Here is a 22,020-nt window from a genome sequence, read left to right on the forward strand (position 1 = left end):
TTATGATCACTGTTCCCTAGCTCACTCCCTATTTCGATGTCCTTATTCAACTTATTATATCACTCCTTTTTTCCACACTCCTTAATTCAACTTAATATAACACACTCCTTTTGCTGTTATTTTTGCAACAAATACGCGAGTAATCTAAATTAGGTGGGGATATTTTAAGCCATAGGACAGACATGTATGTGAAGGAGGATATACAAAACATATGCCTCTTATGCGCTTAAAGACTTCTTCAGTTTACTTTAATATTTCATTGTTACCTCAAAACCTAATTCGACATAATGTAACCCTTCGCCTCACCTGATTTATAAGCGTCCACTCGGTGTCAATATTTACCAGTCTTTTATTGGCCGTTAAGCGCATGGCATCACCTCCGAGTGAAATGGAACCTTTGCCTATATCTCTACCTGTGATTAGTTTTGTGTTTGTGCTGATATTGTTCGTTTTAGCGAACATTGGTATTTACACCCTTTGCAGTCGCTGTAAAGTCACGAGACAGTCAAAGGGTCCTAATATAAATCCCGGCCTCGTGCAAATGTGTGCTTCTCTTTCTCCCAGGAACATTTTCTCAGAGGCCTCGACTGTCACAAATAATGGAGCTTCGTCTGGTGGAACGAAATCTGGAGTTTTCCCTGTAGCTCTGCCTGGGCATACAAATACAAACCCTGTAGCTCTGCCGGGCCATACAAACCCTGTAGCTCTGCTTGGCCATACAAACCCTGTAGCTCTGCCGGGCCATACAAACCCTGTAGCTCTGCTTGGCCATACAAACCCTGTAGCTCTGCCGGGCCATACAAACCCTGTAGCTCTGCCGGGCCATACAAACCCTGCAACTCGGCCTAGCCATACGAACTCTGTAGTTTTGCTTGATGATACATCTACGTTCCTGAGTGCTGATATATGTAATCTAACTGACTTTAGTATTGAAAGTCCACAGTGCAATATAAGACGTCCTTCAATACGGGCACTCCATGATATGTCCTGCAGTCGTCAAGGTCTGTTCTCAATGCCAGACAGCAACTCTTCAACCATTAAAACTTTACAAACGACTGGTAGTCTTTCAGCCAACTTGAAGACGTTCCATATGGCTGACAGCGTAATGTCACCCATACGATTCCCTGATACGATATTGTCTCTTGACGACGCCGAGGCTCCTTTCTCTCCACGCGAAAGCAGTGCGCTTTATAATGACTATTATAATTATAATGACAATGGGGTGACGGTATTCTCTTCCACTCCTATCAAACGAATGACTTACCCTTGTACACAGGTGTAAATATCTATTATATAAATATCACGGCCCTTGTGAATTTGGTCATTTGATATATATACGCTATTGTGATTTCTGTGTGTACTCTTGGGTGGCTTAATCTTCATCAATCAATTTCTGTGTGTATCTATTATATTGATTTAAATAAAAATGAAATTTTAACTTCAGTATCAATTTTCCTATATTATTTATTTATATTTAGTGATAATTTTCAGCTATATCTTGCTATTTCTTATATGTATTTCTGAAATATTTAAGGTGGACTGAACAGTAACAGTCAGAAGCGAAGTGTGAAACAGTAACAATTTACTAAAACGCGTGTTTTCGGTTTACGAATGCAACACTGTCCTTTGTTTTCAGCCATGTCGGTGTCCATCATATATGCATATATGATTGCATCATATATGCATATATGATTGCATCATATATGCATATATGATTGAATCATATATGCATATATGATTGAATCATATATGCATATATGATTAAATCATATATGCATATATGATTGAATCATATATGCATATATGATTGCATCATATATGCATATATGATTGCATTTACTGTCTGTGTTCGGTCGGACTCAGCACACTGGGCCGTGTTAGCACTACTGAACACTATCACACACGAAGGTGAATTGTGCTTCTTTGATAAATACTTTGGGGCATAACGGATAAATTGCTTGTCAATGAAATGCTAAGTGATCATTTTGCTCTATAAATAAAGTTTAAATCAGATAGAATGCCTGTTTTAGGAGAAAAAAGTAGCGGATAGTGTTAGTCATATTGAGTTGTTTGATATTGTTGAAGATTAAGCCACCGCAAGAGGTGGCACGGGCATGATTATCCCGTAAGTGATTCATTTATTGATGACGATTAAACCATCCAAGAAGTGGTACGGGCACAAATTAAGTTGTTGTTTTACATTCAGTTACACGGAACAAAAAGTTCCAATTAGCACGAGCTTTGGTGAGCCCGTAGTAGACTTAACTGGCAAAGGAGCGGGGCTGAAACTTCATGATAAATATACTTCATATAAATAAACTTCATATGCATCTATGATGCAATCATATGCATCTATGATGCAATCATATGCATCTATGATGCAATCATATGCATCTATGATGCAATCATATGCATCTATGATGCAATCATATGCATCTATGATGCAATCATATGCATCTATGATGCAATCACATGCATCTATGATGCAATCATATGCATCTATGATGCAATCATATGCATCTATGATGCAATCATATGCATCTATGATGCAATCATATGCATCTATGATGCAATCATATGCATCTATGATGCAATCATATGCATCTATGATGCAATCATATGCATCTATGATGCAATCATATGCATCTATGATGCATATCATAGATGCATATGCATCTATGATGCATATGCATCATAGATGCATATCATATGATTGTGGTAAATCATATGCATTAAAATCTGTTAAACATGTTTTAAAACATGCGTAAAGCTTTCGATACTGTCAACCACCAAAACCTTCTTCTTAAATTACATCATTATGGTGTCAGAGGACACTCCCTACAATACCTCAAATCCTACCTTACTGACAGGCTCCAATGTGTTTCTGTGAATAATACAATTTCGCCCACCCTACCCATCAACATTGGTGTTCCCCAGGGCAGCATACTTGGCCCTCTCCTCTTTCTCATCTACATTAATGACCTTCCAAATGCCTCCCAACACCTCAAACCAATCCTATTTGCTGACGACACAACCTTCATTTACTCCAGTCCTGATCCCCTTGCTCTAAATGCCACAGTAAATACTGAGCTAAATAAAGTCCATCTGTGGCTAACTGCCAACAAACTCACCCTTAACATTGACAAAACTTTCTATATTCTGTTTGGCAATAAATCCTCTAATCAAATAAATCTCAAAATAAACAATACCCAAATTTGTAACAAATTAGATGGCAAATTCCTTGGCATTCTCATTGACCACAAGCTGAATTTCCAGGGGCACATTCTAAACATATCAAAAAAAGTTTCAAAAACTGTGGGCATTCTTTCTAAGATCAGATATTATGTACCACGCCCTGCCCTGGTGACTCTCTATTACTCCCTTATCTATCCATATCTCAGCTATGGTATTTGTGCTTGGGGCTCTACTACCCAAAATCACTTACGTCCTCTAATTACTCAACACAAAGCTGCTATTAGGACAATATCCAATTCTGGCCCCAGACATCACTCGGTACCCCTATTCAAATCCCTGAATACGTTAGACATTAAGTCACTGCACATTCTCTCATGTGTACTATACATATACAAAACGCTAAATTGTAATGCCAATCCTGATCTCAAAAGCTTCATAGAAGGTTGTAACAGAACCCATGAGCACCACACCAGAAATAAATACAGTTTTGATATTCCTAGAGTACGACTTAATCAAACCAGAAATGCTCTACAAATCAAGGGGCCCAGGATGTGGAATGACCTTCCCAACCATGTTAAAGACAGTACCTCTCTCAACCAGTTTAAGTTAAAAACGAAGCTATATCTAATAAATTCCCTGTAACCTACCTTACCTCTCTATTGTCAACCCATGTATGTTTTTTTTTTTGTTTTTGTTTTACAAATCAACGCTGTTTAATGTAATTTTCTGTAATAATTTGTAATTGTATTTGTGCTGTTTTTTCAACAATGTTCCCCCTCTTTTACCTCTATTTTTATTTGTACTCAACGCATTTTTTTCTTTTTTACCCATTAGTTTTAAGCTTTATTCAGTAGTGTTTTTTCCTGCCCGAAACGCTTTGCGTAATAGTGGCTTTAGGCATTGTATGTACTAGCTCTTATCTATAAAGCCAACAAACTTTGTAAAATCTCTTTATGTATGTACCTTTGCCTAAATAAAAATTATTATTATTATTATTATAACTCTTCCCCCCCCCCCCCGCTCAACAGGCGGGTGCCGGTCGAGATCCACCTCAGGTACGAAGGAACCTCGCACGAGGACCTCAGTCGAGCACCATTGGCCGTGCGGTTGAGAGAGGTACAGTGTTTAACGTGATTGGGAAGGTCATTCCACATTCTGGGTCCCTTGATTTGTAGAGCATTACTAGTTTGATTAAGTCGTACTCTTGGAATATCAAAACTGTATTTATTTCTGGTATGGTGCTCATGGGTTCTGTTACAACCTTCAATGAAGCTTTTGAGGTCAGGATTGGCATTACAGTTCAGCGTTTTATATATGTATAATACATATGAGAGAATGTGCAGTGACTTAATATCTAACATATTCAGAGATTTCCCTGTAATCTACCTCACTCCTCTATTGTCAACCCATGTCTGTTATTTTCTTTTTTTTTTTTTTTTTTTTAATCAACACTGTTTGTCAACCTATTGTATTTGTGCTGCTTTTTCAGTCATGTTCCCCCTTTTTTTTTATCTTTATTTGTATTTGTTCTCAACATCTTTTATTCTTTATGCTCAATTAGTATTAAGTTCTAGATATTAATGTTTTTCTTGCCCGAAACGCATTGCGTAATAGTGGCTTTAGGCATTGTATGTACTAGCTCTATCTATATATCAATCCATTAATGTAACATCACTTGTATGTATGTACCTTACCTGAATAAACATCTGAATCTGAATCTGAATCTGATTTGAGTAGGGGTACCGAGTGATGTCTGGGGCCAAAATAAATTGTAATTTGATTTAATACTTTATCATTATAATGATTATATATATTATAATTATTCTTTAATACTTTATTGTTATTCATTATAGTCAATCATTATTTATCATTCATTCTAATTCATTATAATTTTTGATTATCATTATATTAGTTATTATTATTATTAAAATAAACAAGTCCCCCACTCTGTGCGCGTTTTCTCCCAACCACAGAAAAAGGGTGCACCGGCTTTTGATATGTGCTTCGGACAAGAAACACAATAATTTCTTAGGTCATATATAATTTGTAGTATTCACTTTTTATCGCTACTTTGCCTTTAGCTGTTCAAAATAAAGTATACATTCCAACTGTTTTTTAATTATACTGAGTGCTCGACAAGATATTGTATAGTTAACATTTAATTGATATATAAAATACGTACGGGCCGAACCGAGCGACCCGGAGAACTTCATGTGTTGACTGTCAACATTGTTGTGGTGGAGTCAGCTGGGACGGTGCGAAAACCTCCCGTAATATCTTTTCAGTAAAATAATGGGGTACGCCGACCAACCCGATGGCAAAGATTGCTTCGAGAAGGTATCTGTTGTGGCGCGGTATAGTGGATGTCTTGGTAAGTTGTGACCTAATGTCTTCCTATTGAAATGATTGCAGTCTACAAAGTCTAGGTGTTTAGTATAGTTCAGTTCATGTATTATGCACCCCCATACCTATCTTATGGTCGGTAGTGGAAAGGGTTACAGAGGCACATAATGGGCTCAGGGACTGAACTCCACAATTCATTTAGCTAAGCAAGTTACAATCTTGATGAGCTAGTTACAAAATTCAATGCACATCATCAGTGGGCTCGAGATCGACCACAAGTACAGTTTTTAAGTTAAGCAACTGACATGTGGAGAGCTAGTGTCACAATTTACATGTTTGTCCTGCACACCGCCCCCCATCCAGTGGGCAGCGGTGGATAGGTTACAGTTACTACCTACAGTTAGCAAACTGGGAATAATTGGCCAAGATTTCTGGTAGCAGATCATTTTGAATGAAATATTTACACATCGTTGGAACATTTGTTATAGAATTGTCTCTGAATTCGCATATCTTTTGGCATGCCATCACGTAGTGACTGAGGGTTTCCGAATAATTTTTTTTACACAGTTTACGTTTGGTCAGGTCTACATCAGCAGATAATGAGACTTCCCAGAGATACTTGTAACCGAGTAACATCTAGAAGTCTGCTGATTTTATTGGATAAACTATAGATGTGTGGTTCCTCTTGCATGATAGTATGATGATAGATGGAATTACTGGTGTCAGTTTCACTTTCTCTCAGATCTAAAAGATTTTGTTGAAGTTCTTGGTGTACTGCTGCTCTCAGGCTGCTTATTGCAAACCAAGGCTATAATGAGGAACCTCGTGTGACAAGCAGCCCCAAGGACGCCTTATTTCATTCTATTAGGCACTTATTTATTTCAGGGCGCCTAACACCTGGGTAGACAGCGCTTCAGATTCATAGTCCTGAGGTTCCAGGTTCGATCCCTGGTGAAGGCGAAAATAAATGGCAAAATGTTTCTTTCACCCTGAGGCCCCTGTTACCTAGCAGTAAATAGGTACCTGGGAGTTAGACAGCTGCTATGGGCTGCTTCCTGGGGGGGGGGTGTAACAAAAAAAAAAGAGGCCTGGTCGAGGACTGGGCCGCAGTGACGCTAAGCCCCGAAATTATCTCAAGATAACCTACCTATCTAGTTATGTACTCTACACTAATGAATCAAAATTCTATTATTGCTAAAAGACTTTCAAGGTAAATGTGGCATCTAGATTGTATAATTAGTACAGTTTGCAAAGACTGATATTTGGAGGATTATTATTATTACTCTTATTATTATTATTATTGACATCTTTATTGAAAAAATTAATTACAATTTTGCCTAATCTGAGGATTTTGATTGTCTTATTAAAATGAGGATAATGCTGGTATTCGCTGTCACGCAGGACAGAGGGTCATACACAAGACAATAGGTCTAAACTGTAGGCAGAAACACACGTACAGGGGTACCTCGGTTTAAGAGTTTAAGCTCGTAACTGAAGCTAATTTCCCCATAAATAATGGGAAATGAATTAATCCGTTCCTCACTACCCAAAAAACCTCACTTCAAACTAAATTTTATACCTAATTCATCAAAATCTACACTACATAACTATGTTCAAGTTATTACTTACCATTGCTGATGACTGCTGTTGGTGTATGGAAGATGGTGAGGAGGGGGAAGGAGGAGAGGAGTTACTGTTTGGAAGGGGAGTCCCCTTCCATTATAACATCAGGCAGTGAGGATCTCTCTGGGGTGCATTCTTTGGCACGTTTTCCCCTGCATACCACTAGGTCCTGGTTGTGGCTCACTACTCGATGTTCTCACAACAAATATATCCATGGAAGATTGTTTTTCCCTTCTTCACAAGATGTCTCTGTAGTGAGACATCACATTGTCATTGAAAAGATTAATGCAACGGCCTACTACAGCTTTCTCTGGGTGAGTCTTCTCAATAAAAGTTTGCATCTCTTCCCACATCTGACACCACTTCTTAATGGTTGCAGAGGGGACATTCTGTACTGCCTCATCCTCCTCCACTGGAGAAACATCCTCAGCTGGGTCTTCTTGCTGTTCCTTTTGAAGGGCTTGGAGTTCTTCGGTGGTCAGTTCTTCGTTGTGTTCTTCCACCAACTCCCCTACATCATCGCCATCCAAGTCCATGCCCATTTGCTGGCCCAGAGTAACAATTTCCTCAACAATAGGCACATCATTTACAGGCTCAAACCCCTCAAAGTCTAGTTCTGTCACACATTCAGGCCACAATTTTCTCCAGCCAGAGATCAGGGTTCTTTGAGTCACTTCTTGCCAGGCTTTGTCAACGAGTTTTAAAGAACTACAAATGTTAAAATGGTGTTTCCAGAACTCTTTGAGGGTGAGGTTTGTGGCTTCAGTCACTTCAAAACATTTCCGGAAAAGTGCCCTTTCATAAAGTTTCTTAAAATTCGCTATGATTTTCTGGTCCATTGGCTGAATTAGAGGAGTGATGTTAGGAGGAAGGAACTTTACTGTGAGAAAATTACTGTCTGTGCAACAATTCATCTTCCAAGCCTGGAGGATGAGCAGGAGCATTGTCGAGGAGAAGCAGGGCCTTGAGTGGCAAATGTTTCTCCTGCAGATATTTTTCTATGGCAGGGCACACCACTTCATTCACCCACTCTGGAAAAAAATCCTAGTCACCCATGCCTTATTATTAGCCCTCCACTTCACACACATTTGGTTTTTCTGCACTTTATACGGTTTGAAACCACTTAGATTTTCAGAATGATACACGAGCAAGGGTTTAATTTTGAAATCGCCACTTGCATTTGAACACAGCACAAGCGTAAACCTATCTTTCATGGGCTTGTGTCCGGGCAATGATTTTTTCTCCTTGGTAATGTATGTCCTCTTAGGCAATCTTTTCTAGAACAGTCCTGTTTCATCACAATTAAACACCTGTTGTGGTAGGTATTCCTCAGCCTCTGCAAACTCTTTAAATTCTTCAATAAATCTTTCAACCGCTGGTTTGTCTGAGCTGGCAGCCTCCCCATGCCTCACAACACTATGAATACTACTTCTTTTTCTAAATTTCTCAAACTATCCCCTGCTTGCCTTAGTCTTTCGTATCTTCACTCGTTCCAGGCGTTTTCTTTACAAGGTCTTCATGCAATACCCTGGCTTTCTCACAAATGATGGCCTCTGAAACACTATCACCTGCTAACTTCTTGTTGTGTATCCAAATTAATAACAACTTTTCCACTTCCTCAAGTATTTGTGGTCTTTGTTTCATGATTGCTGATACTCCTTTTGCCACTTTAGCACTCATAATGTCCTTTTTCTTGGCAAGTATAGTGCATATCGTTGACGTGGATTTGTTGTACTGCCTGCGAAGTTCAACAACACGTGCACCATTTTCATGCTTCCGAACTATTTGCTTTTCCTCTATTGTCATCTTCACTTGCGATTTCTCGCCTTGAACCGTACCACTGGCTTTCTTGGGACCCATTGCGAGATATATAATAACAACTTTTATGCTCAAATGGCCAAATATCCTACAAAACACTGTAAATCCTTGTGAAGAATTCAAGCGGGATTGTCACTGGGCGCGAGGCACTGGTAAACTGAGGGGCGCTCGCTGTGCCACCACACGCTAGGTCGGCCCGTAAGTGTATCAAAATGCTCGTATCCTGATGTAAATTTTCCAAGCAAATCCTGCTTGTAACCTGAGAAACTTGTAACCAGGAATGCTCATAATCCTAGGTACCACTGTACAGTATTAGACTTTGGCATCAGTCAGTCTGAACGGAGTTCTTAGGCCTACCGGGGACCACGAGCCAGAACCTGGGGCCAGATTCACGAAGCAGTTACGCACGCACTTATGAACCTGTACACCTTTTCTTAATCTTTGGAAGCTTTGTTTACAACTTTTAAACAGTTAATGAGCTCCGAAGCACCTGGAGGTTGTTTATAACAATAACAACAGATGATTGGGAAGTTTTCATACTTGTAAACTGTTTAATAAATGTAACCAAAGCCATCAAAGATTGAGGAAAGATGTATACGTTCGTAAGTACTTGCGTAACTGCTTCGTGAATCTGGGTCCTGGCCCCCACAGAGAGGCATAAGGAGCAATGGCCTATAGAATTGCACAAGTGATTTGGAGCATTCTATGTCTACCATCGACTGGATCAGGCACCCAGAAAGGTAAGCATCCCAAAACAAACCCCCATTCTAGTTGAGACTATTACTGAAAGTCAAACGAGTGGACAGAACTCCCCAAATAAAAACGAGCAAATGAGCATGACGTCACCATGTGCTGCGCCACCATCTGCGCAGCTCCCGCCTCCCCGGGAGGGCTAAGAGGGAGCCCCAGACCCGTCACGCTGGCTACACACACCTTCAGTTCTCATCTGATGTGTGTGAGGCTTGGTTGTGTGACTCTAACTCTTGATTATTGTGTTCAGTGCTATGCCTTGTGGGTAGTGCTATCTTCAAGGTGGTGTGTGAGCTGGGAGTAATTTCACAGGTGCTTGGGCTGCATGTGCTTAGGGTTGCCTTACCTAAGTGCCCCTGTAAGTACTGCCCTTGGGGCTTGGGACCATCTTCCACAAGTCACCTTGGGGTCTATCTCTGTTTGGTCTTTTGCTGCTTGGTAATTGACCGCCCTGAGTGTGCTGGGTGCTGGGGGGTTTCCTCCTCCCTTGTTTACCTTAGGGTAAGGGGTAGTTTGCACTGATAGGGGCGAGGGGTACTGCACTACTGTTGTTATCACCTATTATAGCGGCCGGCTCTATTCCGCCTTGGTACATTGTCCTCTTGTGGGGGGGTTTCTTTTGTTTTTGTTTTCCTGCCTGGTGTGGGATGGGTCTGTCCTTGGTTGGTTGCCCCTATCTATACTTAAGATTATATACATATCTGTGTTTCTGGGTGGTATTCCCTGCTAGGCCCCCCGTGAGTGGACATGTCCCGGGGGTTCAGCTTTTTGAGGTTTGATTGGTAGACTTGGGCACCGGTTCGCAGTACCCTGCCTGGGCTTCCCTTAGCGACTGTCCCAGCTTTTTCTATTGAGGCCGGGGCTTTGGAGGACGAGTCTGCCCCTGTTCCTGGTGTGAAGGTTCCCGGGGTTGGGGAGGGGCTGACTTGCGGGGGCCCTTGGGCCCCCCATTGGACCCCGCCTTTTTCTACCCTCCGAGCGGGGCTTACTGATGCAAGAAGTGTGGTTTTCGTATCCCCCTCTGTGTATGAGTTGGATTTGGTGTCTGCCCCTCCCTGGGTTCACTTCCGTGTCCCTTCGGGTCCGTTGGTTCAGTCTTTCCAGAAGTTTTCGGCTTCCCACATCTTGCCTCATGAGGTGTGGGCGGCCATTGCAGCTTACCTCCAGCGCGACCCGTATTATGCCTCTATAATGGACCCATCTTCATTCAGGTTTGGGACTTCGTCTCCCTACTTGGTTCATTATGAGGTTCTGGAGTCGTCCTGGCTAGCGGACTCCCCTGTGTTGTCTTTGTATGCTTTGAGTACTTTCTGTTGTACCTGCACACTTGAGTGGCATGAGGCGTTGATGGTAGTCCAGGTTTACCTGGGGGTGACTTCAAGCACCTCAGTGCGTGTTTGTTCGCCCCTGCCCTTCAGCAGGATGTTGGCAAAGGGCTGGGGCGAATAGTCAGCACGACTTGGCTTGTCGTGCTTTTTTTTTTTTTTTTTTTTCAGGGATATTCCTGCGCGGGCCCTAAGCCTCTGGCTGGCCCACTAAGTGTTACTTGTTTCTGTTTTACTTGGGCGGAGTATGAGTATTTATGACTCGTATGGTCGCTTCAGTAAGATTTTGCCATATGTGTTTAACAACTTCTTCTGCTCTGTTGAATCTAAGTTGAAATCTTAATGGGTTTGTAACTGTGCACTATGCTAGATAATGTTCCAGTGGTCTGTCTGGCATTTCTCCACAGTGCTGACATTTCCTCTCATCTTCCGGAACCTGTAAGCCTATTTCCTATGGGTATCCAAGCCTGATGTGATGTAAGTGTACTTCTGTTGCTCTACTGCTCCCTTTCATCAAACTAAGTATTTCGTAGTTGGTTGAATTCTTGTACCAACCCGCAGATCCTGATGTTGCAACTGCTGTGTTGTGGTCACTGTACATCTTTTGCCTTGCTCTGTTTCTAATTACTTTCTTAATCTGTGATAGACTCTGTGGTATGTAAATGTCTACATTTCTTCTCTTAGTTGCAAGTTTTGCAGCTTTGTCTGCAATGTCATTTCCTATTATTCCCACATGACTTGGCACCCAGTTGGTAAGTAGTTGTCGTGCTGACTATGTGTGACCATCTTTTACTGTCTGGACTCACTATACCAGCGTAGCCGTTCGCTATGGTGAACAAAACATACAGATACTTATATATAACGTGATATAACTTATATATAACGATATAGTGAATAAAAGCAAAAAACAGTATGGTGGGAAGAGAAGGTTGGTGAGTCAAGTGAGGTGAGGTAGGAAGGGAGTGGGCTAGCTGGTGTGTGGTGGTCACTTCTTGCTGCTGTCTGACTCAGCATACCAACTTAGTGATTCCTTATGGTGAACACAAATGTAGATACAGTACTTATATATATAACATGTTTATATAGTGTAATGACAGCAAAAGGAGTGTTGAGAGAAGCCATTTTGGTGAGGGAGGTAGCAACATCTGCATGACTTATCATGCTGGGTAAGGGTGGCTACTATGCTCTTTGGGCACTATACCACCTTAGTTGAACAGTTATGGTAAGCAAAACATGTAGATACTTATATATAATGTGTGTACATAGGGTAATAATACCACAAACAGTATCCTTGAAGGAGGAATGTTGGTGCGCCTGGCCTTGAACCAGTGACGATGGGAGGGAGGGAGCATGAGTTGTTTGTAGGCCAATATGAACTCCATGACTGATGACACCTAGTAGTATGGCATTGAATTAGTGTAAGAGCTTCAGGGAGCCTCTTGGACTCACCCAGAAAGTGGCGTTTCATTACATTCAATGCTGGTTTTTTACAGGGAGTGGCTGATGTCTGGTAACTTTATTATATGTTTTCTGGGGGGAGCCCCGTCGGCTCCCCGGAGCTATCCCAGGCTGATATGCTAATGTCAGACTTTGGCATCAGTCATGTGTATGGAGTTCTTAGGCCTACCGGGGACCACGGCCAGAACTGGGCCCCCTCAGAGAGGCAAGGGGAGCAATGGCCTATAGAAGCCCCCGTGTGGTTGGAAGCATTCTATGTCTGCCATCGACTGGAACAGGCACCCAGAAAGGTAAGTGCCTCAAAACAAACCCCTATTCTGGTTAAAATTGCTACCAAAAGCCGAACTAGTAGATAGAACTCCCCAACCGAAAACAAACAAACTAGTGTGACGTCACACACCGCCGCGCCGCTGTCTGCGCAGCTCCCCCCTCCCTGGGAGGGGGAAGGGGGAGCCCCAGACCCCCCACACCTCAGTTCTTGAGGCTGATGCTATAGGCGATGGTCGTGTGCTCTGGCTCCTGTGTCGCTACTGCACTGTGCTTTGCGTGTGGTGTTGGTTTTGTGGGTGCGAGAGCCAGGAGTTATCTTCAGTACTCGGGCTGCATGCGCCTAGGGCTGCCTTCCCTAGGTGCCCTGTAAGTACTGCCCTTGGGGCCACCTTCCACAGGCTCCTCGGGGTCTGCCTCTGCTGGTCCGTTTTACTTTCGGTTTTTCGGCAGCCTGTTGGGCTCTTGGGTGTTCTGTTCTCCCTTGTTACCGGCAGGTAAGAGGCAGTTTGCACTGGTAGGGGCGCAGGGTGCTGCTCAGCTTGTATTCCCGACATCGCGGCCGGCTTTGTTCCTTGGGGTTCGCTGTCCTCTTGCGGGGTTTTGTTTTTCTTTTTGTTTTTGCCTGGTGGGGGGTTCTGTCATTTTATTTAGTTTATGCGGCGCCCTTCCCCGTTCGCGAGGCCGTCGGTGTCGATGCCTTTCGGCTAGACTGGTCGAGGTGGGGGTTCCTGTACCTCTTTCCCCCGGTTCGGCTGTTGCTCCAGGTCCTGACTCGCTTAGAGACTTACCAGGGGAGAGTTGTCCTTCTGGCCCCTTGGTGGCCGGCCCAGCCTTGGTTTCAGGCACTGGTTGCTCGGTGTCCGAACCCGAGGGTTTTCCCGCGGCTACGCCTCTTTCAGCAGATTGGGCCGGTACGTCACGTGGCTGGTTCGATCTTCTCCTCGAGTCTTCGCGTATGGGTTTTTTGACTTGAGTATTTCATCATCTCTATGGTGATCAGGTGGCCTCCTTGTTGGTGTCCCACCTGAGGGCTTCTTCTCGGCGGCAGTATAAAGTTTCCTGGCGGTCCTTCCGTTTCTTTTTGCGTCTTCGTCGTGTTAGTTCCTTGTCTGTTCGGGTGGTCTTGTCCTTCCTCTCGTGGTTGTTTCAGGACCGTCATCTTATGCCTAACACTGTCGCCTCATATCATGCGGTGCTGGCGGAGCCTCTTCAGCTTGCTTTCGGTATCGATGTTACGTCTGCGCCATTCCGCAAGCTGTTTTGTGCGTTGTTTCACCTCCGGCCTGCTCATGCGTCGCCTGAGCCGTCCTGGTCTTTGGACAGAGTGCTCGCTTTCCTTTCGTCTCCTCATTTCGTTGTGGCCCCTTCGGTCCAGGATTGTTTTTCCAAGGCACTTTTCTTGTTGGCTTTGGCCTCTGGGGGTCGGGTAGGGGAGCTTCATGCTCTCATCACACTAGTTTGCTTGTTTTTAGTTGAGGAGTTCTATCTACTAGTTCGGCTTTTGGTAGCAATTTTAACCAGAATAGGGGTTTGTTTTGAGGCGCTTACCTTTCTGGGTGCCTGTTCCGGTCGATGGCAGACATAGAATGCTTCCAACCACACGGGGGCTTCTATAGGCCATTGCTCCCCTTGCTTCTCTGAGGGGGCCCGGTTCTGGCCGTGGTCCCCGGTAGGCCTAAGAACTCCATACACATGACTGATGCCAAAGTCTGACATTAGCATATCAGCCTGGGATAGCTCCAGGGAGCCTCCGGGACTCACCCAGAAAATGGCGTTTCATTACATTCAACGCTGGTTTTTTATTATGCCTACATGGATGAATAATAATTAATAAATTACTGTTGTAAATACATTTAAAAATATGTTGAAAAGGTGTTGCATTATTTTTTGTATTATAGTACAATAGAATATTAATAATAACATTTGTATTGCAGGGTTGGTGTTATCGACTTACGATGTGCTAATGGTCACAAAGCCTCAAGGTTATGTGCCCACACTAGCTAAATACATTCAGGTGACTTTCCCTCTTGCGGCTGCAGGGGCAACATTTGCAGCAGTGACATGTGTATCAACAAATCTGCGAAACAAAGATGACGGCTTAAATTATTTCCTTGGAGGAAATGCTGCAGGGAGTGTAATAGGAGCTGCCAGTAAGTTTATCTTTTTCTCTAGATAAATACATTATATAATATGATTGGCTGATTTAATATCTAGACATGTACATTTTGTACTTTGTGTTATGTAAATCAGACCACTCGCTAGAAAATGAAGGGACGACGACGTTTTGTTCCATCCTGGACCATTCTCAATCGACTTGAGAATGGTCCAGGACGAACCGAAACGTCGTCGTCCCTTCATTTTCTAGTGTGTGGTCTGGTTAATATATTTCAGCCACTTTATTGTGACTCATCGCCTGCATTTGTGTTATGTATTTTTTATCACACCATTATTAATTATTAGAACTGTGTGTACAGTCTGTATACACTCTGTACTGTATTTCCCTGCTAAAATGAGATTTTTTTCTGGAGGCTTATGTATCATGCTTGCCCCGAGCGAACTTGGCATCTAAGTCTCTCTTCCCTTCCATGTGATGCAACAAAGTGCCATTCTATATTTTAAGGATTTTCTTTCCTAACTTTTTCCTCTTTAACCCTTAACCCTCAAACCGCTAGGGGCCCAAATGGAATTCACACCCACAGGCGCAACAAAAAAAAAAATCCAAAAAATTCTTTCGTCTTATAGAAGTGTTCATTTTTGTTCCCTGATCACGGAAAAAATAACAAAAATCGTAGGTGGCATATTTTAGCCGCAATAGGGTAGGGAAGTGTGGCAAAAAAGGGGCGTTGGCAGAGCCTTCGCCAGACGAGGTCTACTCCGCCCGAGCTGTCAGACGGCAGTTGCCACAAATATATTATTACCTAATTATTTCAATGTCTCTGATTGATTTTTTCTTAGTTTTTTTGCAGTAATATTATTCCATACAGTGAATTGTGGTATATTTATATTATAAAATGTGTGAACCATCGCTGTACTCAAAATTATGGCGTGCATATTAGTGATTCAATTATTATGTTCATAAAACAATAAACAAATAGTTTTGCTGTTGTTACACTATATACACAGGTTATATATAAGTATCTGCATGTTTTGTACACCATAACGCACTACTAAGTTGGTCTTGTGAGTTAAAAAGCAACGAGGAGTGACCGCCAAACACCAGCGAGCCACTCACTGCCACTCCCTCCCTCAACACCACCTCACTCACCCTCATTTACCTCCCACAATACTCTTTCTGTATTTATTCACTATACACAGACGTTATATATACGTATTTACATGTTTTGTTCACCATAACTGTACATCTAAGCTTGTATGGTGAGTAAAGGCCATAAGACGTAGCTACTCACACAGTCAGCTGATCGGCGGCCGCCCTCAAGGCCAGACGCACTAATATTTATCCTCCAACAATATTGTTTGTGGTGTTATTATGCTATATACACACATTATATATAAGTATCTACCTGTTTTATTCACCATACCTGAACAAATAAGCTGGTATGGTGCCCAAAGACCATAGTGGCCATCAGTAAACAACATACCAAGTCGTGCAGACGACGCTCCTCCCTCACCAAAATGGCGGCTCCCAACCTACTCCTCTCGCTGTTATCTCACACTATACACACGTTATATATAAGTATCTACATTTGTGTTCACCATGGCGAACCACTAAGCTGGTATGGTGAGTGCAGTCAATAAATGGTGACCACACACAGTCAGAAAACGACGCCACAACCCTCCCTCCCACAGCATTACTCCTCCCTCCATGGAGCACAGCGCTAAATATCACCACAATCCTGCTATTATCAGAATCCTGGTCAGTTTTATCACAGTCAGAGGGCTTCAGTAATACTATCACTGCTAAATAATAGCAGTATCATTTATATTATGGTATTTGTAGGCGATGCTGTGGTCACAAGCTGAACAGCGGTGCTGTGAGCTCGTGCTGCGTGCGCCAGCCTTGGTGGCTTGCTCAATACTGACGCTGTAACACCCAAGAATGTTGGCCTGGATTTTTTTTCTAGGTGGCATCTGGCAACTATCGATCATGGCTGTACTATAGCTGCCCCTATCCCAGGCGGGGCGTTTAAATTATAGCGCTAGACACGAAATCATATATAAATGATGTGCGCGGTTTCGGTTTTGTCACTGATATCATTTATATATGATATGCGCGGTTTGAGGGTTAAGCTGCTAAGGGGTCCTGAGGACATTCACACCCCTGTGCGCAAGAAAAAATAAATTCTAAATTTTTTTTTTGTCTTCTAAACATGTTAATTTGTGTCCCCAGAGCACAGGAAAAATAATAACAAAAATTCTATTGTACTTACCAATGACATAATTGAGCCAACAAGTTGGCCGATGACGTCACAGAGCGTGAGCGCTCAAGGGTGATGCGTCAAGGAGCCGTCACTCACGGCCGCTCAGGAGGCCTGAGTTTCCACGAATTTATTTTCGCGGCATTATTTACAATATTCTTGGCACATTTTACAATAATTTTTTTCGCTAGTATTGTTCCAATTATCACTAGGCATTGTATTATAATAAAACTGGTATAAACTCACTATGCGCTCACATATTTGTGTCACTAGTATGCCCACCAAAATGGTATAGTTTACAGGAAATATACAAAGTATTTGTTTTTGTTTTTCAATATAAACACAAAAATTAACTTGATATGTACATTTATTTACAAAAGTATTACACATTTAGTAGTCCTGGAGACTGTGATACTGTGCGAAACAGTCGATATGGCACAGAGGGACTGCACATGCTTCACACCATGTTAACACTTTCGCCCGGGCATGACGCAGCATTGCGTCATCCATTTACTGTCGGTAATGCCGGGGATGACGCAGCAAATAATCGCCAAAAATCAGGTTTTTATCCGATTTTTTGGGGACTGGTTTTAAAATGCGCGCCGATGTCTTCCCATTTTCTTTGTTGAGCCTCGTGGCCCTCAGGCGGCTTGGCACACGCCGTGGGCCCATTGTTTTCGCTCCACTGTTGTGACCAATGTCGCCTCACCTTGCATCTCAAAAGTGTGAACATTTCGGCTATTTTCCGTGGCTATATTTCTTACTGCGGCTTTAGAAACTATCTACGCTTACTCCACGATGGATAGTGATCATGAACAAGGCCCTTCCAGGAAGAAAATTGCGAAAGAAAGGCTTGAAAAGGGCGGGAATTGGGAGTGTAGCTGGAAGGCATCTGAGCGCTCACTTGCGGCTAACGCGTGGCCCGTCTTCAACTCGTCGGCGGTTGGAGCGTGACCAGGTTTTTTATTTTATATGCTAATGTTCCTCTAGAGAATTCTATTGCGAACCCATTGAGACAAAAATGAAAGATCTAGGACGAAAATTGAGGTGACCAGAGTGAAAATAGTGAAAACATTTTATGGCGTTTGCTCGCTCCTGGGTAACTCGTTCGCACTTTCTCTGTTTGCTGTGGGTAATTAGCCGGGCTTTTGGAGTTTATATGCATTTAGTGCTGTAGAGAATTCTATTGCGAACACAATGATACAAAATTTAATCTCGTAGGACGAGAATTAAGGTGACAAAGTTGAAGAGAGTATACACTTTTCAGAATTTACGCGCGCTCCCGTGACACCCTGGGTCCCATATCGCACAGTTGAGGGGAGGCGCGCGAGGTACGCCAAAGTGTTAACACCAATTTACGTTTCTATGGCCTCAGTTTGGTGCTGGAACACACAACACACCGACGCTGGCCAGCTACACGAGCTCCAGTTGGTGGTAATTTCTTGATTTGGTGTGCCAAAAAGGCCTCCCTGTAAGCAAGCCTGGGTGCAGGAGCATGGTTCAATTTTGGGTCTTGAATGGGTCTTTGTATGCCAGGGGTGTCTTTGCCAAACTTACGTAGTTTGGCAAACTACGTTTCACAACTGTTTTCACAACAAAATCGTTTTCACAACAAACTACGTTTCACAACAAAATCATTTTCTTCGTCCACTTCACTGTTTTCCGTACTCTCTCTACAGCACCCAACCACCATGTCACATTTATCAACTAAACGCATGTTGATGTTGTAGTCCATCACACAATCTGGCTTATATATTACTTGTTTTGTTGTTCTGTTCACCTTGCCACTGTCCACCATTGAACCAGGGTGAATGGTGGTCAGCATGTCCACTTCACGTCTGTCTTTCCACCGCACTGAAAGTATTGCACCACTTTTTCTTACCTCGCAATCACCTACTTGCATTGCAGTGTCAAACACAGGCATTTCCCTTCGTTTTGGCTTTACTGTGCCACACACTCCAGTTTTATTATCAAGCAAGAATTTGGTTAGTAAGGGACTGGTATGATAGTTATCCGTGTACAATATGTGGCCCTTGTTCAGATATGGTGCAAGCAGTGCCTTCACCACACTACCTGAAGAAGCCATGTTGGTCATTAGCAGAAATGTCTACATTTGTAGCGGAATACAGTATCATGTGTAACACCATTCCTGATTCACAGTCACAGAGCACAAAGAATTTTAATCCAAATCGGTGGCATTTTAAGGGAATATACTGCTTGAAGGCAGCATGTCCTTTGAAAAGCACAAGGGATCCATCAATAAACAGCTTCTAAGCTGGTACATAGTAATCTCGGAACTTTCCAATCAGTTCATTTAGCACGTGCCTCACCCTCTAAAGCCTATCATCCTGTCTCTTGTCTGCATTATTTGCAAAATGAAGGCACCATAGGATCAACAGAAATCTGTCTCGGGACATATATTTCCCGAACAATGGTGTTGGAACAGCATTGTCTTTGCTCAAATAATGTGATATTGTGTGTTTCACACAATGTTTCATCAACATACAAATTTCAAAAAACACATACAGTTCTCACTGTGAACATACAGTTCACCTACAGTTGTCTCTTTCCAACGCTGTAGTCGTGAAAAGTCTGATACCTCCTCACCTTCAATGAGATCAGCCGCAAGTCTGTTCGTTTTGTGAACGATATGTTCCATGAGCGGCTCATCAAAATATGTAGTAAAGAAGTCCATTTCACTCATTTTGTCACCTGTATCAGGGAAAAGATCTGTAATTCCCACATCTCTATTGTCAGAGTCAGGAATTTGTGGAACAAAATCTTCCCCCATCACTCCACACAAATAAACCTGCTGTCTTCCGAGAGCCATTAGCTGCACCACAGCGAGGAATCCGGGGACCAGGAGCTGAAGCAGGTCTAGCAACAGTAGGGGCAGGAAGGGTCGATGAGGGAAAAGTATTGGAACATGAGGGGGTGAGGGGGATTTGTTCCTCATTGTCGCCATATTGTTCTATGCGGCGGTGCTTGGCTGGGCGGGCAGCTCATGCGGCGAAACTTGTACTGGCACTAGCAGCCGTGGCAAAACTATTCTCCGATTCTGCATCACTAAAATCAGAGAATAATTCACCTGTTTCAAACTCGTCGATCATATCATAAACTTGCAATGGAACAATGATTTGCAATGATTTGGGGAGTTTTACAAGCTCATGTTTCAATTTATAGTTCAGGCGAGTCTCTGCTAAAACAATACGTCGCTGTTGTTTCTGGGTTGGTAATACACTACTGTCTGAATCGTCGCTCTCACAAGTGTCTCCAAACACGAATGTAGAATATGAAATATTAGAATATGAAATAGTAGAATATAAAAAATAAACAAGACAAATGACACAATGAAGATTGCCCTGGTATGTCAACTGGAAGCTGCACATAGCACTTCCAACAATTCCACTCATGTGGTGGGCAAGTATTTTTTGTGAAGGTAGGTGGCAAGGAAGGTTTCTAGGCCACCAAAGATGAGATCATCCAGGTCTCTGCTCTATATAACATGTCGGCAAATTCACCCCCTCATACAGGTTACTCTGTCCCACACACGCTGATCCACTTATTGTACTGGTATATCAATCATGTTTTTTCTTTAGCCTTGGTACAGGTTTTGCACTTGGCCACAAGAAGTAGGAGACTTATCTTTTCCTACTATTATTCTACGACAATAGTGGGAAATGTGAGGGTTGATTTGTAGCTAATTGGTGAATTCCCTATAAAAATCATTGTCAATTTGATGAAATTCAGGTTAGCGCACACAGATATCTTGGGTCAATGGACAATAGATGCATATAATGTTAGTGCCCACATTTGAATGAGGCAGCTTGCCTAGCACAGGTAGCTCTTTGCTCTACACATTTTAATGGTTCCTTCTTCTTTTAACCAATCGGGGCCCAGGAGAAGGGGTTAGGCTTAGCTCCCATTGGGACCATCGTTTTGGAGTTCACGACATCACCAGGTGTGCCATGAGTCTGTGCAGACTGGCCAAAGGTCAAAACCCCCAGCACCAGATTCAATCCCCCAGACCACTATACCCCTCTTTTTTACTCCTTCACCCAGTTACTCTTAGATGGCTTAAGGGAATAATTTTCTTGTATATTAGTTTACTGCTATGAGGTACATACAGTACTTGTGTTAAGCATCATGTTATTGCTTTAATGTGTTAAGAGAGCTAGTATTTTTCAGAACGTTCATTCAGAGTGGGTATACCACTAGGATTTGCCCTTGGTTGTATTGCTGTTCTCTACAAGGATGGAAAGGACCATGGATATCAATTGATCCCAAAATTTGAACACAAGATGGGTGGCATGGACTACAGGAAGTATGACTTTACCTTCACTAAAGACAAGTAACTCTATGGCTGCTGCAATGTAATTGCAAAAATTAATAGTCTTTGGTTAAATTTAGATAAAGCAGCAGTACAGTATTTAACTCTTGGATAAAAGAATTGTGCTTTAGTGTATTTGTTTAGCTGGAACTCTTGATTCTGGTTGATATAATAAATTCTTCACCAGGTGACTGAAAATGTATGTGAAATGTATAATTCATTATTGTAAATAAATATTTATACACTATTTTGTTTAATGATACAGCCTCAGGTTATGATATATGGAGCCGTTAGATAAATTATTGAGCATGCCATGAGTGTGTGTGTGTGTGATATATATATATATATATATATATATATATATATATATATATATATATATATATATATATATATATATATATATATATATATATATATATATAAATATTAGTATATTTTGGTAGCAGTCTTTCCTGTAGACATATATTATCAAATATGACCGAAAAAGTAAGATTAATAATTCTAACACGAATTTTCTCAATCTTTCGTA

At 42.2% G+C, this 22,020-nt stretch overlaps 1 protein-coding gene across 1 annotated transcript; it reads left to right on the top strand.

Annotated features, from left to right (window-relative positions):
• Positions 1–5,405: 5,405 nt before the first annotated feature.
• Positions 5,406–21,735, top strand: LOC123750019 (NADH dehydrogenase (ubiquinone) B14.7 subunit). Its single transcript, XM_069306340.1, has 3 exons — positions 5,406–5,566; positions 14,717–14,932; positions 21,347–21,735. Exons 1-3 carry the CDS (start codon positions 5,488–5,490, stop codon positions 21,511–21,513), a joined length of 462 nt encoding a protein of 153 aa, XP_069162441.1. The 5' UTR covers positions 5,406–5,487; the 3' UTR covers positions 21,514–21,735.
• Positions 21,736–22,020: the final 285 nt, after the last annotated feature.

Source organism: Procambarus clarkii, chromosome 57 (genome assembly GCF_040958095.1).
Source record: "Procambarus clarkii isolate CNS0578487 chromosome 57, FALCON_Pclarkii_2.0, whole genome shotgun sequence".
Classification (NCBI taxonomy): domain Eukaryota; kingdom Metazoa; phylum Arthropoda; class Malacostraca; order Decapoda; family Cambaridae; genus Procambarus; species Procambarus clarkii.